The sequence below is a fragment of the Rutilus rutilus genome (assembly GCF_951802725.1).
Source record: "Rutilus rutilus genome assembly, chromosome: 4".
Lineage (NCBI taxonomy): Eukaryota > Metazoa > Chordata > Actinopteri > Cypriniformes > Leuciscidae > Rutilus > Rutilus rutilus.
The window spans coordinates 30,156,924-30,173,285 of record NC_140212.1 but is presented as its reverse complement, the minus strand read 5'-3'; the positions used below and the strand labels follow the sequence as shown (position 1 = coordinate 30,173,285).

The window sequence follows — 16,362 nt, the reverse complement described above, 5'->3', positions numbered from 1 at the left end:
AAAGAAACTACTGGCGCAGACTACTTGCAATGTGAGAGAATAGTTGTCAAATTTTCATGTGTGGATGGACTAAAGAATAGTCACTCAAAATTCATAATTATTTAGTTGTCTCTTCGTATAGTCTGTGGGCCAGTATTAATTGCAAAAACTGCACCTCTTCTGTGGCGTATATTAATTTCATAATGATCCTTTCTCCGTGAAGTCAAAGCAGCAAAAATTAAGTGATAATGTGCAAATACTACTGGCCCATTTTGGGGTGAACTAATATGCATATGTCCCTGGTTATAACACAGAGCGTTCATCCTTTGCTGGGACGCTTAAAACAATATTGGGGGCATAAATTAAGAGTATTCCCGCTTCTCCAGGCACCACTACGTCACTGTGAAACACTATAGACTGAACATGTAATTAGCACGCGCATGACGTCATCATTGCCCTCAGAGATTAACATTTTTGTTGTTTACACAGAGACCATTTTCAAAAGTTTGCGCTTTCCAAAACGCTGTGTAAATAAACGGCCGAAACGCATAAAAAGTTTTAAATTTTTAGTTGAAAACGATGTCGTGTAAACAGCGCCTGAGACATGGCAGATGGTCTCCGAAGTTTGTCCTAAAGATTGTAACTTTTTTCTGTTAAGTTACACGGCCAGTTGGCCATGGTGGGGGTTTAGCTATTACATTTATGCATTTGGCAAACGCTGTTATCCAAAGTGACTTACATTGTATTTCAAGGTACACATTTAATAAGTTCTCGCTTTCCCTAGGAATCAAACCCATGACCTTGGCGTTGCAAGCACCAACGCTCTACTGTCTGAGCTACAGGAAGGCTATTATTTATTGAAATTAATTCAAATACCACTTGCTACAGAGCCGTTTTCTAGTTCTGAAGTAAGTTATTTAAGATGGATGGTAGTAACCCAGTTCTCTGCATGCTTGTTGAACTTGCTTGAGGAACACAGATAAACCATATATTGTTGCAGTCGTGTGTTTATTGTCTTCAGATTTAATAAGTCAAAGCGATTCTATCTTTTTATTCAGCTGTATTAGGGATTCCTGGAATGTCATAAGTTATTGTACTTCTGTGGGGCATATTCTGATTTTCTGTGCAAGGGCGCCCTCCGGCTTCCAGTATGAATGGAACAGACAATGTGTTTATAGCACTCAGTAATGCTCACACCTCCCTATTTTGGAGTAGCATCTGCCTGCAAAACCAGAGGCTGCATTTTCAGGACCCCAGTTCCAGTTCAGTTCCTTGTTTATTTTACCTATTATATTATGCTACGTAGACCCAATAATTTCTCAACATTCCTAGGAACCAGGTTTAATTGCAATAAAGAAAGTAGTATTTGGGTGTAATAAAACTTTTTTTTTTTTAAACTGCAGTCCTCCAAAACTAGGGTCCTGGAAATGCGTTCCTGGGACTGCGGTTCTCCGACTCAGTAGTTGGTGCTGTCACAAAAAACTAGGGGCCTAGAAATGCGGTCCTAGAACTGGGGTCCTGAAAATGCGGCCTCCGGCACTGCAGACGGATAATATTGGTATTTTAGGTAAACATATAAAATTTAAAGTAAACATATAATAATTCATGTTTTTCTCTAGTGTAGTGAAGTGAAGTGTTACTTTCTGATGATTTATATTTATATGTTGCATTTCCCTATAAAATAAAAGTTTCCTGTAAAGTAAAATCTTAATAATTAAAATAAAAATAATTAAAATAATAATTACTATATTGTTTTATTCTTAAATATTGATTTTCAGAATCCTCCTTAATTCTTCCAACTCAAACTTTCACACGAGTCTCTTCAAACTGTTTTTCTCTGAGCACTGTACCTACATCAGCAAGCTTCTCCATGAACATGATAAAATAAGCTCCATCACTGAGTACTGATGGCAGTGCAGTTTTTTCTTGGTTTTCTTTTCAGAGAAAAAGCAAACACCTTGGAAATGACAGGTATGTTCAAATGTGAACAAACATTCAGTATGTGTTTTATGGCCTTATTTCAGTGTCTTGAATCAGTAACTTAATCATGCATAAACTCAAAACTACAAACTTTACATACATGCTGCTCACATATTATTATAGCAGAGTCTGTGCTGAATACAGTGTAATCAGACTGTACCATGATAATGTTACAAGTAACAGAAATAAGCACATATGTCAGGACATGTCAAAACACCTCAGGTCTGATTCTGCAGAGACAGTCTTTCGTAGCACTTTTACGTCATCATGTGACAAAATTCCAAATGAGTCGTTTTCTGAGCTTGGATTCAATAAATCTGTTTTTGGACTAACAAGGAAGTTTTGAAGTTCTGAAACTTACAGGATGTTTATATAGTACAATGACCTCTTACACGTTAAAAGATCAAGGAAATTTTGATTTCTCAATTTATGACCCCTTTTAATAAATTCACTTTCTCCACCTTGCATTGTGAAGCATTACTAAATGTATTCAATCAAAATATGTAAGGTACAATTGTTTGTGTTATTAGTGCAGTCATGTGCGTTTGTCTGTAATTGAGTTAAATTAAGATCAGACCACATATTATTATAGCTGAAGATAGATAGATAGATAGATAGATAGATAGATACACACAGATTCATATTTTTCTGGTGACACTTTAAATTTCCAGGGAATTAAAACTCTTTCCACACAAAAAAACAAAACAAAAATAGAGTCTCACATCTGACCTTTCAGGTGCATCTCTAATGGCAAAATAATCTTTCTATTAGACCACAATTAAATGGTCTGCGTAGGTGATTTTTGAAATTGGTCCTTTTTCTGCAATTTTTCTCCAGAATGAGTTTGCAAGTGGCGTTTCAGGTCCGCTCGATATGCGAAACTCTTTTCGCACTGAATACACGTGTAAGGCTTCTCTCCAGTATGAGATCTTATGTGAGTCCTAAGGCTTTCTTTAAGTGTGAAACTCTTTCCACACTGAGGACAGGTGAAAGGCTTCTCTCCAGTGTGAACTCTCATGTGAACATTAAGGTTTGTTTTGTTTGAGAAAGTCTTTCCACAGTTAATGCACATGAAAGGCTTCTTTCCAATGTGAGTTATTACATGATTCTTAAGGTGATCGCTGTCTGTGAAAATCATTTCACACTGATGGCATGTAAAACAGTTCTCTCTTGAGTGAATCCTCATGTGGGTATTAAGGTTTACTTTATGTCTGAAAGTATTTCCACACTGATCACATGTGAACGGCTTCTCTCCAGTGTGAATTTTCATGTGGGAATTAATTGTTGCTCTATGTTTAAAACTTTTTCCACATTGAGGGCAAGTGAAAGGCTTTTCTCCAGTGTGAATTCGCATGTGGCTCATAAGGCATCCTTTTCGAATGAAACATTTTCCACACTGCTGGCAGGTGAAAAGGTTCTCTCCATTGTGAATTCTCATGTGGACTTTAAGACTGTCTTTTTGAGTGAACCTGTTTCCACATTGTTGGCAGGCGAAAGGCTTTTCTCCATTGTGAATTCTCATGTGGGCTTTAAGGCTGTTGTTTTGAGTGAAACTTTTCCCACATTGTTGGCAGGTGAAAGGACTATCTCCAGTGTGAATCCTCATGTGTTTTTTGAGGTTTCCTTTTTCACTGAAACTTTTTCCACAATGTTGGCAGGTGAAAGGCTTCTCTCCAGTGTGAATTCTCATGTGGACTTTCAGGTTTCCAAGTTGATTGAAACCCTTTCCGCATTGAGTGCAAGAGAAATAACTTCTAGTTGCCGTCTTCTGACCCATTTTTTGTGAGGAAGTATTTTCAGTCTGTGAGCAACTAAAAGATTTTTCTCCAATTATGAAATCATTACTCTCATCCTGATCTTCCTCTTCATTTTCATTCAATTCTTGACTCTCTTCTTTAAGTTCTGTCAGATCTAAGTTGAAAAAAAGACAAAAACAAATGAACCACGGTTAAATGGCACAAAGCAACAGACATCAAAACAAAGCATCAAAACCAACAGCATGTACTTCTGAATATTGTCAGCTCTTCGCTTTTAGGAAACATCCCCAAAAATGTCTAAAACCCCTTATCAAAAAATTAAAATAATTATACCCAAGAGAACTGGTTAGTTAGACAATCTCAATTCTCCCATTTATTTGCAAAGTATTAGAAAAACAGTGTCCTCTCACCTATGTTCAGATTTGCAGAGAAACTGTACGGATAATTGTGGAGAATTTCAGTTGACATTTAAGCCCGATCACAGCACAGAATCTGTGCTCATTAAAGTTACAAATGACATGCTTATGGTATCTGATCGCAGCCAGCTAGATCTCTCTTGAAGTGCTATTAGATCTTTTGACAACATAGACAAAATATTCTCTTAATGAGTGGACAAGAATTAGCATGGATTATGTACCATCTACCCAACCGCTACCTATATGTATGGAGTGCCACAGGGCTCAGTATTAGGCCCTCTACTTTTCTCTATGTATGTTTCCCCTGAGAGACATAATTAGATTTTAATATATCATGCCAGTGATACAACCTTCTCTACAACCTGAAAAAACTGCACAACTCTTCAAGTTAGCAGAGTGTATTAATGATATCAAAGATGGGATAAATAGTCATTTTCTTCTATTCAATTCTGACAAGACAGGGCTATTAATTATCAGATTAAAAACATTTGCACAGAAGATGCTAGATCTAAACGGATATACTGTTATATCACTTTCTACAGTTAAGAACTGGTTGTGAGTGACCAAGGTTTTGTTGAAATCAAGTGGCTCTTTGATTATCACGTTTCCTGTGTTTAATAATTAAGCTCTAGTTGATTCAAAATGTAGTGGCTAGAGTGCACACTACAGGGCTTCAGACTGCGACCAATTGGTCGCATTTTGCGACCATTTTTTCTGCCGGTGCGACCAAATATTTATTTAGGTCGCACTGGCGCGACCACAACGTTGCCGAGCAGCGAATGCAAACAAAATGAAAGCGGAACGAAAATGCGCTACTTATTTATGCTTCACGGACCGTTTATTAGTTCGGACCAATAATAGACAGCGCAGCGCCCCGAACTTGCCAGTCGCGGGCCGATCTTGAGACACTGTTACTAGGAGATCCAGAAAAGAAATCCATTGAATTCGCCCCAGAATTCACCTTTGGCTAAGCCCCGCCTCCCTTAGTTACTGTTGCTACGTCCGACAACTTCATCTGGGCAACACGGTGGCGGTAACGTTAGTCACCTTCAAAACTACCACAACAGCGGCGTGTCTGTAACATTAACGTTAGGTGTTTGTATCTTGAATAAAAAAGTTAGCTAACATCCAGCCGCTAGTCAAAACATACAATCCTGACTTGCGTGATAACTAAACTATCGCTAAGCTTGCTTGCTAGCACCTTGATTCTTCATTAATTAGGGTAGAGAACCGAAATCATAACCTAAAACAGCATAAAACTGTCTAACTAGTATAACTTCACAGTAAGGTTAAAAGCAAAATTTACCACAAAAGTGTACTTGTTGATCCTTGAGGGGTTTATGACTGTGAGGACGTCCACACAGTTTAATCCAAAGACGACAATTGTCAGGATTTGAATTCGGGTTTGGGAAGGGAAAAAAACGGACACCCCCCTCCAACCTCTCTGGGAAACGCGTATCTGTGTTACAAATGCCCCAGGCACAACGGTTAACCATATTTGTGATAAAACTACGACGGTAATAGCCTGCCGAGACCAAAGATATGAGACGCCTGTGTTAAAGTCAATGGAGCGCTGTGAAAAAGTGTCGGACCTCTGTGAGAGCTCGTTCTTGGCTGCGCTGTGATTGGTCAATCTACATTCTAGGGTGTGGCTTAGCCAAAGGCGAATTAATAACATCATCGCTGCGAGATCCAGTGAGAAACATTCCGATTCGGCGCAGAGTTCTCTGTTATAAACCATAGATATCAGATCAAACAGCGCTGACGTGGAAACCAGGAGAAACACTTACAGAAGGCTTTCAGTCCAAAAATCAGCAACATTCACCATGGATTTAGGCTAATAGTTAGTAACAGTATGGTTAGTAACTCTAATCATAACTATGGTATTGTGACAGAAATAGTCAAACGCTTACAAGTACTACACATCTTTTTCCAGAACTTCAAAACTATAATATCATATATAAATGTTATTTTTAATGTGATGACCAACACATTTTTTGTTCATCCTTCAAAGATTGTCCCTAAAACTAAATTTAAGATGTAGGAAAACTCTTTTTTTTAAATCACTTATTTAAAAATAAATAAATACCATTGTAAACAGTAGGATGCTTATTGGCTATTTTGACTCCCTAATATACATTTTTTCACTCGTTTTGCTTTTTAATTAATATTAAGACATTATGAATGATAATAATTAAAGTTAATTTCATCTACACCCTAAATTAAACTTAATGCTTTATTGTCAGCCCTAGTGCTACCAGATTTTTTTGTAGAACCTTGCACATTGTAATATCTGAACATTAAGTCTATTTATTATTAAAGAATTTGTCATTATTACAGTTATTTTGGGGGAAATTTTAATAATTGCATTGCAAGCTGGTGTGCCCCTAAATTTTGTGCTTGCGCTTCTAAAGTTTTCAGTCAGGGGCTACAGCGCTCCTAGTAAAAAAAGTTAGTCTGGAGCCCTGCACTAGATAAAATAAATATGATGACATTAGCTACTTTTACAATCTCTACACCAACTGCTTGTTAAGTTTTGTATTACAAGCACCACCCACTGGCCCAACGACGGTATGCAATGTGGCTGAAGGTTTCCTGCACATTGTCTTTTCTGTCTGAAACGATCAATAATACTTAAGGTATTGAAATTTAAATTGAAGTTAATTCCAATTAAATTACTATGATGCCAAATGATTATTGGTCATTTACATAATTTATTGCAATGTTTGACTTTAGTTTGTTTGGATTTTATTTTTAACTTTGATTAGGCTAACTTGACTCTTGACTATTATTGCACAGGCACCTGTGAAACAGTTCATAGGACAGTTTACAGGTGGTAGACAATGTTAAAGCAACACTATGTAGCTTTTCAACCTTCATAATATACTGTATTTCCAAGACCCTTGTGATGGTACATCGACTTACAATAGGTTGAATGATAGGTCTGCCATAGCCTGACGGGGTCTGTATCGCTTTTACTGGCACTATGTAACTTCGGGGTTCGGGTAGTAACCCGAGCACAAAAAATAACTACAAAATTCAACTGCTTTACGGCATACGTCACTTCCCCCACCACTTCCTCAAATTCGGACGTGAGAGGCCAACCTGCGTTTGTTTTCCGGCTTTCGTGCGTATGTTTTTGTCATGGCCAAAGCAGCAACGGACAAAAATAAAGTCAGAAGTAAGCCTGTCTAAATGGCGTACAAGTTTGGTAGGAGCTACATTCTTGCAAGTAAATAATACATGATTAGACAGACAAAATTATCTTTTAGGCTAACTAGAGCGATAGTGAAGAAAGTGCAGTGCCCACGACCAGCTCGAAGGACATCGTTGACAAGAAAGGTAATTTAAAGTCCCACTGAAGTGCCTTGGAACGTACAGCTTTGTATGATGCGCTGACGTAATTTCCAATGAAACAGGAAGCTAAGGCGGGACATATTGAATGGCTCCTCCCGCTTAGTTTACCTCACAGACTGCAAGTCATACGGCACCATGGAAGCAAATCCGCGCGCTGATGCTATGTTGGATTCAATAATAGAGGATTTTTTCTCAGCCACATTCTCCTGCACCAACGGACTTGGCAGAATCATCTACCGAGGACGAAAATTAACCAACCGTCTTTGGAGTCAGACCATATCAGTTTGAGCCGAGTAACGTTACGGGTTGGGACACTTTAGATCAGGGGTGCCCAACCCTGCTCCTGCCGATCGACTGTCCTGCACAGTTCATCTCCAACCCTAATCAAACACACCTGACTTTAATTTTCAAGTGATCCTGAAGACCTTAATTGGTTGCTTCAGGTGTGTTTGATTAGGGTTGGAGATAAACTGCAGGACAGTCGATCGGCAGGAGCAGGGTTGGGCACCCCTGCTTTAGATTCTAGATAGCATTTAATTGGACAGAAGATGTGATTAGAAGCTAAACTCCGCAGTGATGTCATACAAATCCATAGTTTTGAAAGCTTATATCTCCTAAATGCGAATTTTGTCATTGTTTTGGAACACACCAGCTTATCCATAACCTTAAGGCTAACATATTCATACTAAAATAGTATGTATTTTAGTATGAATTATTACATATTTAGTATCATAAAAAAATAAAATACAATTTTGATTTCAGGGGGCCTGTAATTTCAGTGGAGATATTTGGGAGATATTGCTATTTGCAATCTGATATAAAACAGAGCGACGTGCACTGCAAACTGTTTAGACGACTCCTGCCATCAAAGACAGGCAGCACCACAAACCTGTTTTATCATTTAAAACAATGTCATCCTTTAGAACACGAAGAAGCTACGAAATGACAGTGCCAAATGAGTGTTAGTGGATGTGAACAATCTACAAGCTCTAATGCGACTAACCAGCAAAGTATTATATCGGCATTTTCCCATGTGTGCCTTATGCCAAAAAAAGACATGAAGACATCACAAAAGCAGTTGCATATTGCATGGCAAAAGACATGCTTCCCATTGGCGTTAAGAAGCCGACCTTCACTCCAGATACAAGCTACCTGGCCGAAAATTTTTCCACAGACAGCGATTCCCAGGGAGAATGCAAAATGTACAATTCTTCGTCTCTACTTCACATTCGATCCTCACTATTCAAGGCTGGAATGTTCAGAGCAAATGCCTCCAAACGGCTTACTTTCCTGAAGACCACACAGGTGAAGTTATTTCCAAAGGAACGATTGAAGCACTCGCCTCCTGGGGGCTGAGTGAAGACAGACAAGTATTTTTCACAACTGATAGTGGTACAAACATGGTAAAAGCCACTTCACTCAACAAATAGACAACTTCAGTGTTTTGGATATCGACTACACTTGGCTATTGATAAGTTTAAGGGTGCTTTCACACTGGGCTCGTTTGCTGCGGTCGAGCCCGAGCGCGATTGTTTCCGGCGCCCCCCGCAGTGTTGGTCTGGTTTCACACTCAACTTGATTCTATCGAACCCTGGTGCGTTTGCGTTGCATCTTACGTCATCGCAAACATGCACGCCGCATGATAGAAAACAGAACGCGGGTCAATATATTGTGTTTTTTTTATCAATTTGATGCTATTATGCACAGCTGAGTGAACAACACAGGTTTACTGTGTGTGTGTGTGTGTGTGTGTGTGTGTGTCGCATAAGGCGGCTTTCTGCTGCTTGCAAACAGACTTTTGAGGAGACAGTAGATTTCCTTTCATTTGTTGCCCTGATTCCACACGCTATATGCGATAGGGCTGTAATCTCCCAGTCGATTAGTCGATTATTTGGTCGATACGTTCTGGCTCGACCAAAATTCTGATTGGTCGATTTTTTGCCGCGGTCATTTCATTAGTTTTGTCGCGTTCATTTCATCAGTTTTGCCCATAGACTGTAAAAAAAAATAGGTTTTGCCGCGTTCATTTCATCAGGTGGAAAGCACTAATTGCTAATGGGGGTGTTTTCAGAGCACCGCTGTTTCACAGGTAACAGTCTGTCTTCAGAACACCCCCCTTGTTTTCACTTCTTTTGGATTAACCCAACCCACTGGAGAAGAGAGATTGAAGAAAGTAGACTACTAGAAGGTTTGCTGAATATTATTACTTGATCTGGTTTGTTTAATAAATATAATTTTTTTATTAAAGTGGACGTGCCTTTTGTGTTTAAGAGTAAAAGCTTTAAGTTAATAGTCTATTCGTGTCTCAGCCTCGAAGCTGAGCTCCTATGTTCGCGAGCTGCACAGAGCGGCTGAAATTATAGTGTCTGTCAGTTATTATAATACATATGACAAAAACAATTGTCTAAATTATGTTACATATTCCTCAAAAGTTCTTGTCATGATATCACTAGTTGACAACATAGTACTATTTTCGGAAATCATAGGCTATGATATTGTGCAGGTGCAATCATAGGCTATGATATTGTGCAGGTGCACGTGATGCAACGCTGTCAGAGCCGACAGACTCGTGTGTCACACTCATTTCAGTGCAAAATAATTACGTCAAAAACGATTTAATACTGCAAATAGCCTACTAGTTTTTTATGTTTATTTATAATTCATTTAGGCGGACAACAAGGCGCACAGTGCGCAGCTAATTAATTTAAAGTTTTTTTTTTTACCTAACATCATTTTTAGTCGATTTTTAGTCGAAAATGTCAGGACTTTAGTCGACCAAGATTTTCTTTGGTTGATTACAGCCCTAATATGCGAATACACTGCAGACTCACTCTCGCTCGTATACAAGGTAAATCATCAACACTATCATCCCTTACATGTGTTTTATCTAAATACATAGTAATTAGCTAAAATGCATGCGGACCCAAATCTGTTGCTTTCACATTCACACGAATTGCAGCTTAGTTCGAGTGCAACCGATCTCAGAGCACCTCCTCCAGGTCTCGGGTTCGGTACCCCAGTGTGCACCCGGGTCCGCATGACAGAGTTCACATTAGTGATTTTTCATGCGAACTGTGCCCCATTCCAAACTTAACTACCAGTGTGAAAGCACCCTTAGCCTCAGTTCTCCATTTAGTAACAAAACTAAAGTTACTTACTAAGTAAGTAAATATAATGACGATGATGATAAAAAAAATATTTTAAAAGATAAAATCTTTCTGTACTATATTTTATTAAGCCGCATTACCACCATAGGAACTTTCCCAGGTGTGTTTCGACTGCAGCAACCAGGGTCTAAAGGAAGTTACACGTAAAAAATGTCCCCCTCTGAAAGTCCCTGCTGGCAAGTTAGTACTTTTTCAAAGTTCAGAAACTTTCGGGGGCGGGACTTGGGCGCTGAACATTCTGATTGGTTGTTTACGCAGCACTTTGATTGGTTGACTCCACGCAGCATTTTATTTCAACCACCATTTTTAAACATTCTGTTGCTGTTCGTGCACAGTAAGAGTTGTTTGCTATTTGAATCAACAGTTGAGTTTAAAAAAATACGACCGATGGACCGACGACGAGGTTCAGGCGTTATTAAGCCTAAATTAACGTTACATCCCAATATTGTTATGTTTTCAGCTTAGCATAGAATCTTACTCTACATGTTAGCTAATAATGTTGTATTTAATTTGATGTTGAACTGAGTAGCTTTTTTTATAAAATATTCTTTAACTTCATAATTGTCATTTTGTGAAAAATCTTGTTAGAGCACCTAAAATATGTTGCTTGTGTAAACTTTTTTTTAAAGCACGGTACACGTGCATGTGTACATGATCAGGATGGTATCACCTCTGCCTCATTCTGAAGCAGGAAAACCCCTGCTGGTGCTCTTTAAAAAACAACAACAATAACATTGTATTAATAATGCAACTACAGTAGCCTGGGAAAACCCTGACAAACTTCTGGCAAATTTGAGATTTGCTCTGCAAGTCCGTCTGGCCAAGAGCCCATTTCCAATTTTTCCAAATAGAGGCATCAATCACAAACGTTGAGGCGGGCTTTACATGATGACGATCGCTCTGATTGGTTTTAGGTCTATCCAATTGCGCCCAGAGGCATTTGAGCGACGTCCGTTGGTGACGCCCCTTTGGAAATGGACTGTGAATGACACTCTCAGTCACAACTGAGAAGGGCCTGGGGTCTCATTTATAAAACTGTACGTAGGAACCTTACTAAAAGTGTACGTGCGCCCGAAATTCAAAAATGGCGTACGGCAAAAAATATTCTGACTTATAAAACCGTTTGTACGGCAGAACCTGCGCAGAATTCACTTTATAAATCCCAGTCAGCGGAAGATTGTGCGCACATGCGTCTCCTCCCCGAAATAACCATATATGGAGTTTACAACGCCTAGTTTTACTATGCAGATCCTCATCTGCATATGATTGTTCATCCATGTGATAACATGTTTAACGGTAGAAGACATTATTAAAATATGAAATACGGATGTGCCGCCACATTACATTGATGAAAATCATTTAGTAGCCCATCCTTGCCTTGTTTTTGCGTCAGAAGTGGCGTATGCCTCTTTCAGGCCGTTTTGTGCCTACGCAACGGTTATAAATGAGGCCCCTGGTGTCTACAACTACAGTTTCACGGCAGGTAAAAATCTCCCAAAATGCATTTTTACTGAGACAAGAGTTACGCTGCTTTTTTATGCATTCAGTCAACCGAGTAAGTGCTGAATAAGTGACTGTGCACAAGTGATCCTATGCGTACAAACCTGAGAATGAGACCAACCTGTTTGTTCCTCGGTATCTTCTTGTTTCACTCTGAATGTTTCTTCAATCTTCACATCTTCACTCTCCTCTTTAATAAAAGCCATCTTCATAATAGTAAGTGACGTGGATCTCAGTCGCTTCACCAGGAGTTTTTCTGTGTGTTTGTCCTGTTTAAGATGAGAATAATTAACAGAAAGTAAAATAAATCCACACTAAATCTCTGTCTCAATCAGCTCTAGTTCAGTATTTCACCTCAAAACATACACTTCAAATGATTAAAAGAGCACAATTTATACATATTTTGTTATGATTTAGAATACTAAATGGATTATATTTAATATATTACACTTTCATAAAAACATTTAGCTACTGTTAAGTAAAAGTTAGCATTGTTTTTTTGTTCCATTTCCACTTTTTTGACCAGCTGGTGACGTCAGTGCGCGTTGATTCGCATCAGTGAATCATTTTGACTAGCAATTGATTCAGGCGACTTTTGAGTTATAAAAAGCTCAGTTTCTTTCATAAACGGATTCACGATATAGGGAGAGAAATAAGACGCACCTTTTCTCACGAATGATTGCGATTGACTCACGGTAGAACCACGTTCATAAATGTAAATTAAATCATTAAAATGTTACATTCAATGATAAAATATTAATTTAACAGTTTTTGATAAAACTAAACAATTACCTGAGCGGTTTGCATTGATTAAAACACTTTAAATGCTTTGAACACAAACCTTTCTCCAACCGAATCACAACAGATGCAGGAAAATAGACATAATAGAGAGTTGACGACTCAGTGTAATCTGTTTGGCAGGTTGAATTGATCAAAACTGGGAACATAATCCCTGAAAAGGGGGAAAAAACAGGGACATTTCCAGTTTGACTATGCCAGTTTATGGCCCACATTCTTTCTTATAGTCATCACCTGTCAAAGCCACTGCCAGCACCGTGTGTGTGTGTGTGTGCGTGCCAGGAATGCATGTTCAACGTGTCTTCAATTGTGTGTGTATGGGTTTATTTGTGAGTGTGTTTAAAATGTGTGGCAGCAAACAAGTGAGATTTTAATATGTCCAGGAACATTATGATATGATGTTTAAAGCAGAAATATTCACATCATTAGGCTGAGGTTGTGGGCTTGAGGTTGCCGTTTCTTGGGAATCCTGAGAGGCCACGGACAGGCTTTCTTCAGCTCTAATGGAGGTAGACGTAGCCCTGCCCTTTTCCAACTAAAATGAAGCAGCATAATATAATATAGGCTATATAAAGGGATAAGTATCTTACCCTGCCCTGTGATTGATAATAGAATATTTACATTTATAAATGCTAATAGCCTTATGAGGATACACCTACTCTTTGGAGGTGAACCGGGAAGCTGAAGACGGATGGAATAACTCCATCTCGGAGTCGGACAATCTGACCCGTCCTATCAAAATCGCCCTGCTTAAAATGTTGAGAGCAGAGCACTGATGAATCACTTGCAGTGAATCCTTCTCTCCTCAAAGCCACTTCCCACTTCTGCCTCACATCTTTGTCCTTGGGAAACCTTCAAAATGAAAACGGAAGATCTGGGAGAATCTACACAAAAACATTTCACAAAGGAGGTCAAGCGTATTTTCTTCCTTCACATTTCTTAGAGCCTTTCTTCAACAAAACTCCAATTTTGATGCATAGCCTATCTGTTGATAATGAACCAAAGTTGCTGCAATTGTGAATAAGCTTGTTTGCAAACCATTCTACAGTCAGATGATGTCCTTTTGCCTTTATTTTAAGTAAGTGGAGTGGGTATGAGACATGAGAGGTATCTTACTTTTGTTAGGGTGAATTAAATGTGAATAATACACAGTGTTGGGTTAACGTTAGCTACTTGGAAATTGTAGTAAGATAAGCTATCAGTTAAGTTACTCTGCTTTTGTGTAGTGAAGCTTTATTCATGGCAACCACCCAGTCAAATGTAGCAAGCTAAGTAACACACACACACACACACACACACACACACACAAACGGAACACAAGGCTAACTTAGTTCACTACATTGGAAGCTACTTTAAGTTGCGCTAATTTCACATGACAAGAAAAGAGTAGCTTGTGTGGCCAAGCTACTTGATAAATAAAGTATACTGAAAAGTTACTTGATTCAGGAAATAGAGAAGCTACTAACTTACCAAAACACTATTTTAGTAGCTAAGCTACAAGTCGTGACTGCCCAACACTCTGATAATACAGTCAGTGCCACTTGTGTAAAATTCGCTGGCCAATGTTATACCAGTAATATTTGTCTTATTATCAAGTCACCTCTTATCAAGTCTCAGTTCATAGCCAGGTGAACACCGGTCGGTGCAGTAAACATAGCCTAGCTAACGTTAGCTGGCTACGATTTCAGTACAGTAATATCAAAGATCCTTGCTCTTTCTCAACTCTCTGGTAATATTCCATTCACAAATACAACCCAATAGTACGGTAATGTTAAATCTTACTTGTGAAAAGTAATCCCCCGAGCCCTGTTTGCGATGGTCCGCCGATTTGAGCAGGAATATGCGGCACAGTGCTCTGGCATCCTGTTTCTTCTGCTGCTAAGCAACTCGGAGTATGACCGGTCCAAGATTGCTTTGAACACAAACCTTTCTCCAACCGAATCACAACACAGGCAGGAGCGCAGCGCAGCCTTATGACGTCATATCGTCACTCCAAAATAAAAGTCCTATTCACACGCTAAATTCATAAATGTGCATAGACATCCACATACAAGTAATACAATATATCAGCGGCGTTTAGAGTTGAATTCTTGTTGAAATACACATTTAAATGCATGCTGTGAAAACAATGATCCACATATAATGTGAGATTATGTTTAAATTGCTAAACACTAATGTTTGTGTGCAGAAACAATTTATTTAAGTATTTGGTAACTTTTTTGAGCTTTATCAAAACCTGAATATTATTTTTTTCTCAGTGGAGACATTACATTAAGTTTTCTGTCCCTCAGTTTTATTTAACACGGACAAGTATGTCACCATTCAACATACATGAACAATATTTATTTATGTTAATAATAAAACAAGATGGTCCTTCAGCAGTAGAAGCGATTCCCGGGCCGTTTATTGGGGATAGTGGAGGGAGGGTGAGCCACCAAAGAAAGGGGCTAAGCGAGTTATCTTACCTTGAAGTGATCAAGGAAATCACAGAGAAACAGGACTGCCATCAGATGGAGTCAAATGTAAAAGTGGAAGAGCGGGTTCTGAGGGAAGATGGACCAGATGCTCACTATATTAAGTAAATTTAGTGGTCCATGTAACAAAAAGGTAAATATCTTTAGCAACAGTTCTGTTGTTGTTTTGTTCTCATTTTGTAGATTTTAAAGGGATATAGTTCACTCCAAAATGAAATTTCAGTCATTAATTACTCACCCTCATGTCGTTTCGAACCCGTTCATCTCCGGAACACAAATAAAGATATTTTTGATGAAATCCGAGAGCTTTCTGACTCCTCCATTGACAGCAACGTAATTGCAACTTTCAAGGCCCAGAAAGGTAGAAAAGAAATCTTTAAAATAGTCCATGTTACTACTGTGGTTCAAACTTAATGTTATGAAGTGACGAGAATACTTTGTATGCGAAAAAAAAAAGAAACATAAATAACGACTTAATTGAAGAACTTCTTCTCCTCTGTGTCAGATCGTATTGTAACCACAGTGTTGGGCTTCTGGGTTCTACGCAAAAATAAATCAATTTATTGTCTTTGGTGTCAGTCTCTAAAGCTGTTCATGTTGTAAACACAGTTCAGCGCTTCTGGGGTGTATTCCAGAAAGCTGGGTTAATTTACCATCAGATTAACCCTGAACTCTGGGTTGATTAACCCAAAACCTGCTTACTCGGGGTATGTCGGTTCCAAAACACCTGTGTCAGTAATCAACCTACTGCTAATAACCTCGAGTTAATGCGCGCGCACGGCGAACATATAAAGGCATTTTCAATGGAACGGCGAATTCAGGAGTCACCATGGAAACTAAGTGCCGCATACTTCTCCAAAGTGGAGTTAGAAGTTTTAATGTTGGCTTATGAGGAGTTCAAGCCCATTATAATGAAAAAAAGCAATACAGTTGC

The 16,362-nt window shown here is 38.8% G+C and overlaps 1 protein-coding gene across 2 annotated transcripts; it reads right to left on the bottom strand.

The window, feature by feature from the left end:
• Positions 1-1,767: 1,767 nt before the first annotated feature.
• On the bottom strand, positions 1,768-14,947 carry LOC311289706 (uncharacterized protein). 2 transcript variants are annotated; one of them, XM_084407935.1, is made up of 5 exons: positions 14,737-14,896; positions 13,614-13,806; positions 13,376-13,489; positions 12,278-12,425; positions 1,768-3,870 (listed from the first exon to the last, which is right to left on the bottom strand). In XM_084407935.1, exons 1-5 carry the CDS (start codon positions 14,814-14,816, stop codon positions 2,738-2,740), a joined length of 1,668 nt encoding a protein of 555 aa, XP_084264061.1. In that variant the 5' UTR covers positions 14,817-14,896; the 3' UTR covers positions 1,768-2,737. The 2 variants fall into 2 exon arrangements, with proteins under 2 accessions (XP_084264061.1, XP_084264062.1); XM_084407936.1 differs by lacking the exon at positions 13,376-13,489 and having other exon boundaries at positions 14,737-14,947.
• Positions 14,948-16,362: the final 1,415 nt, after the last annotated feature.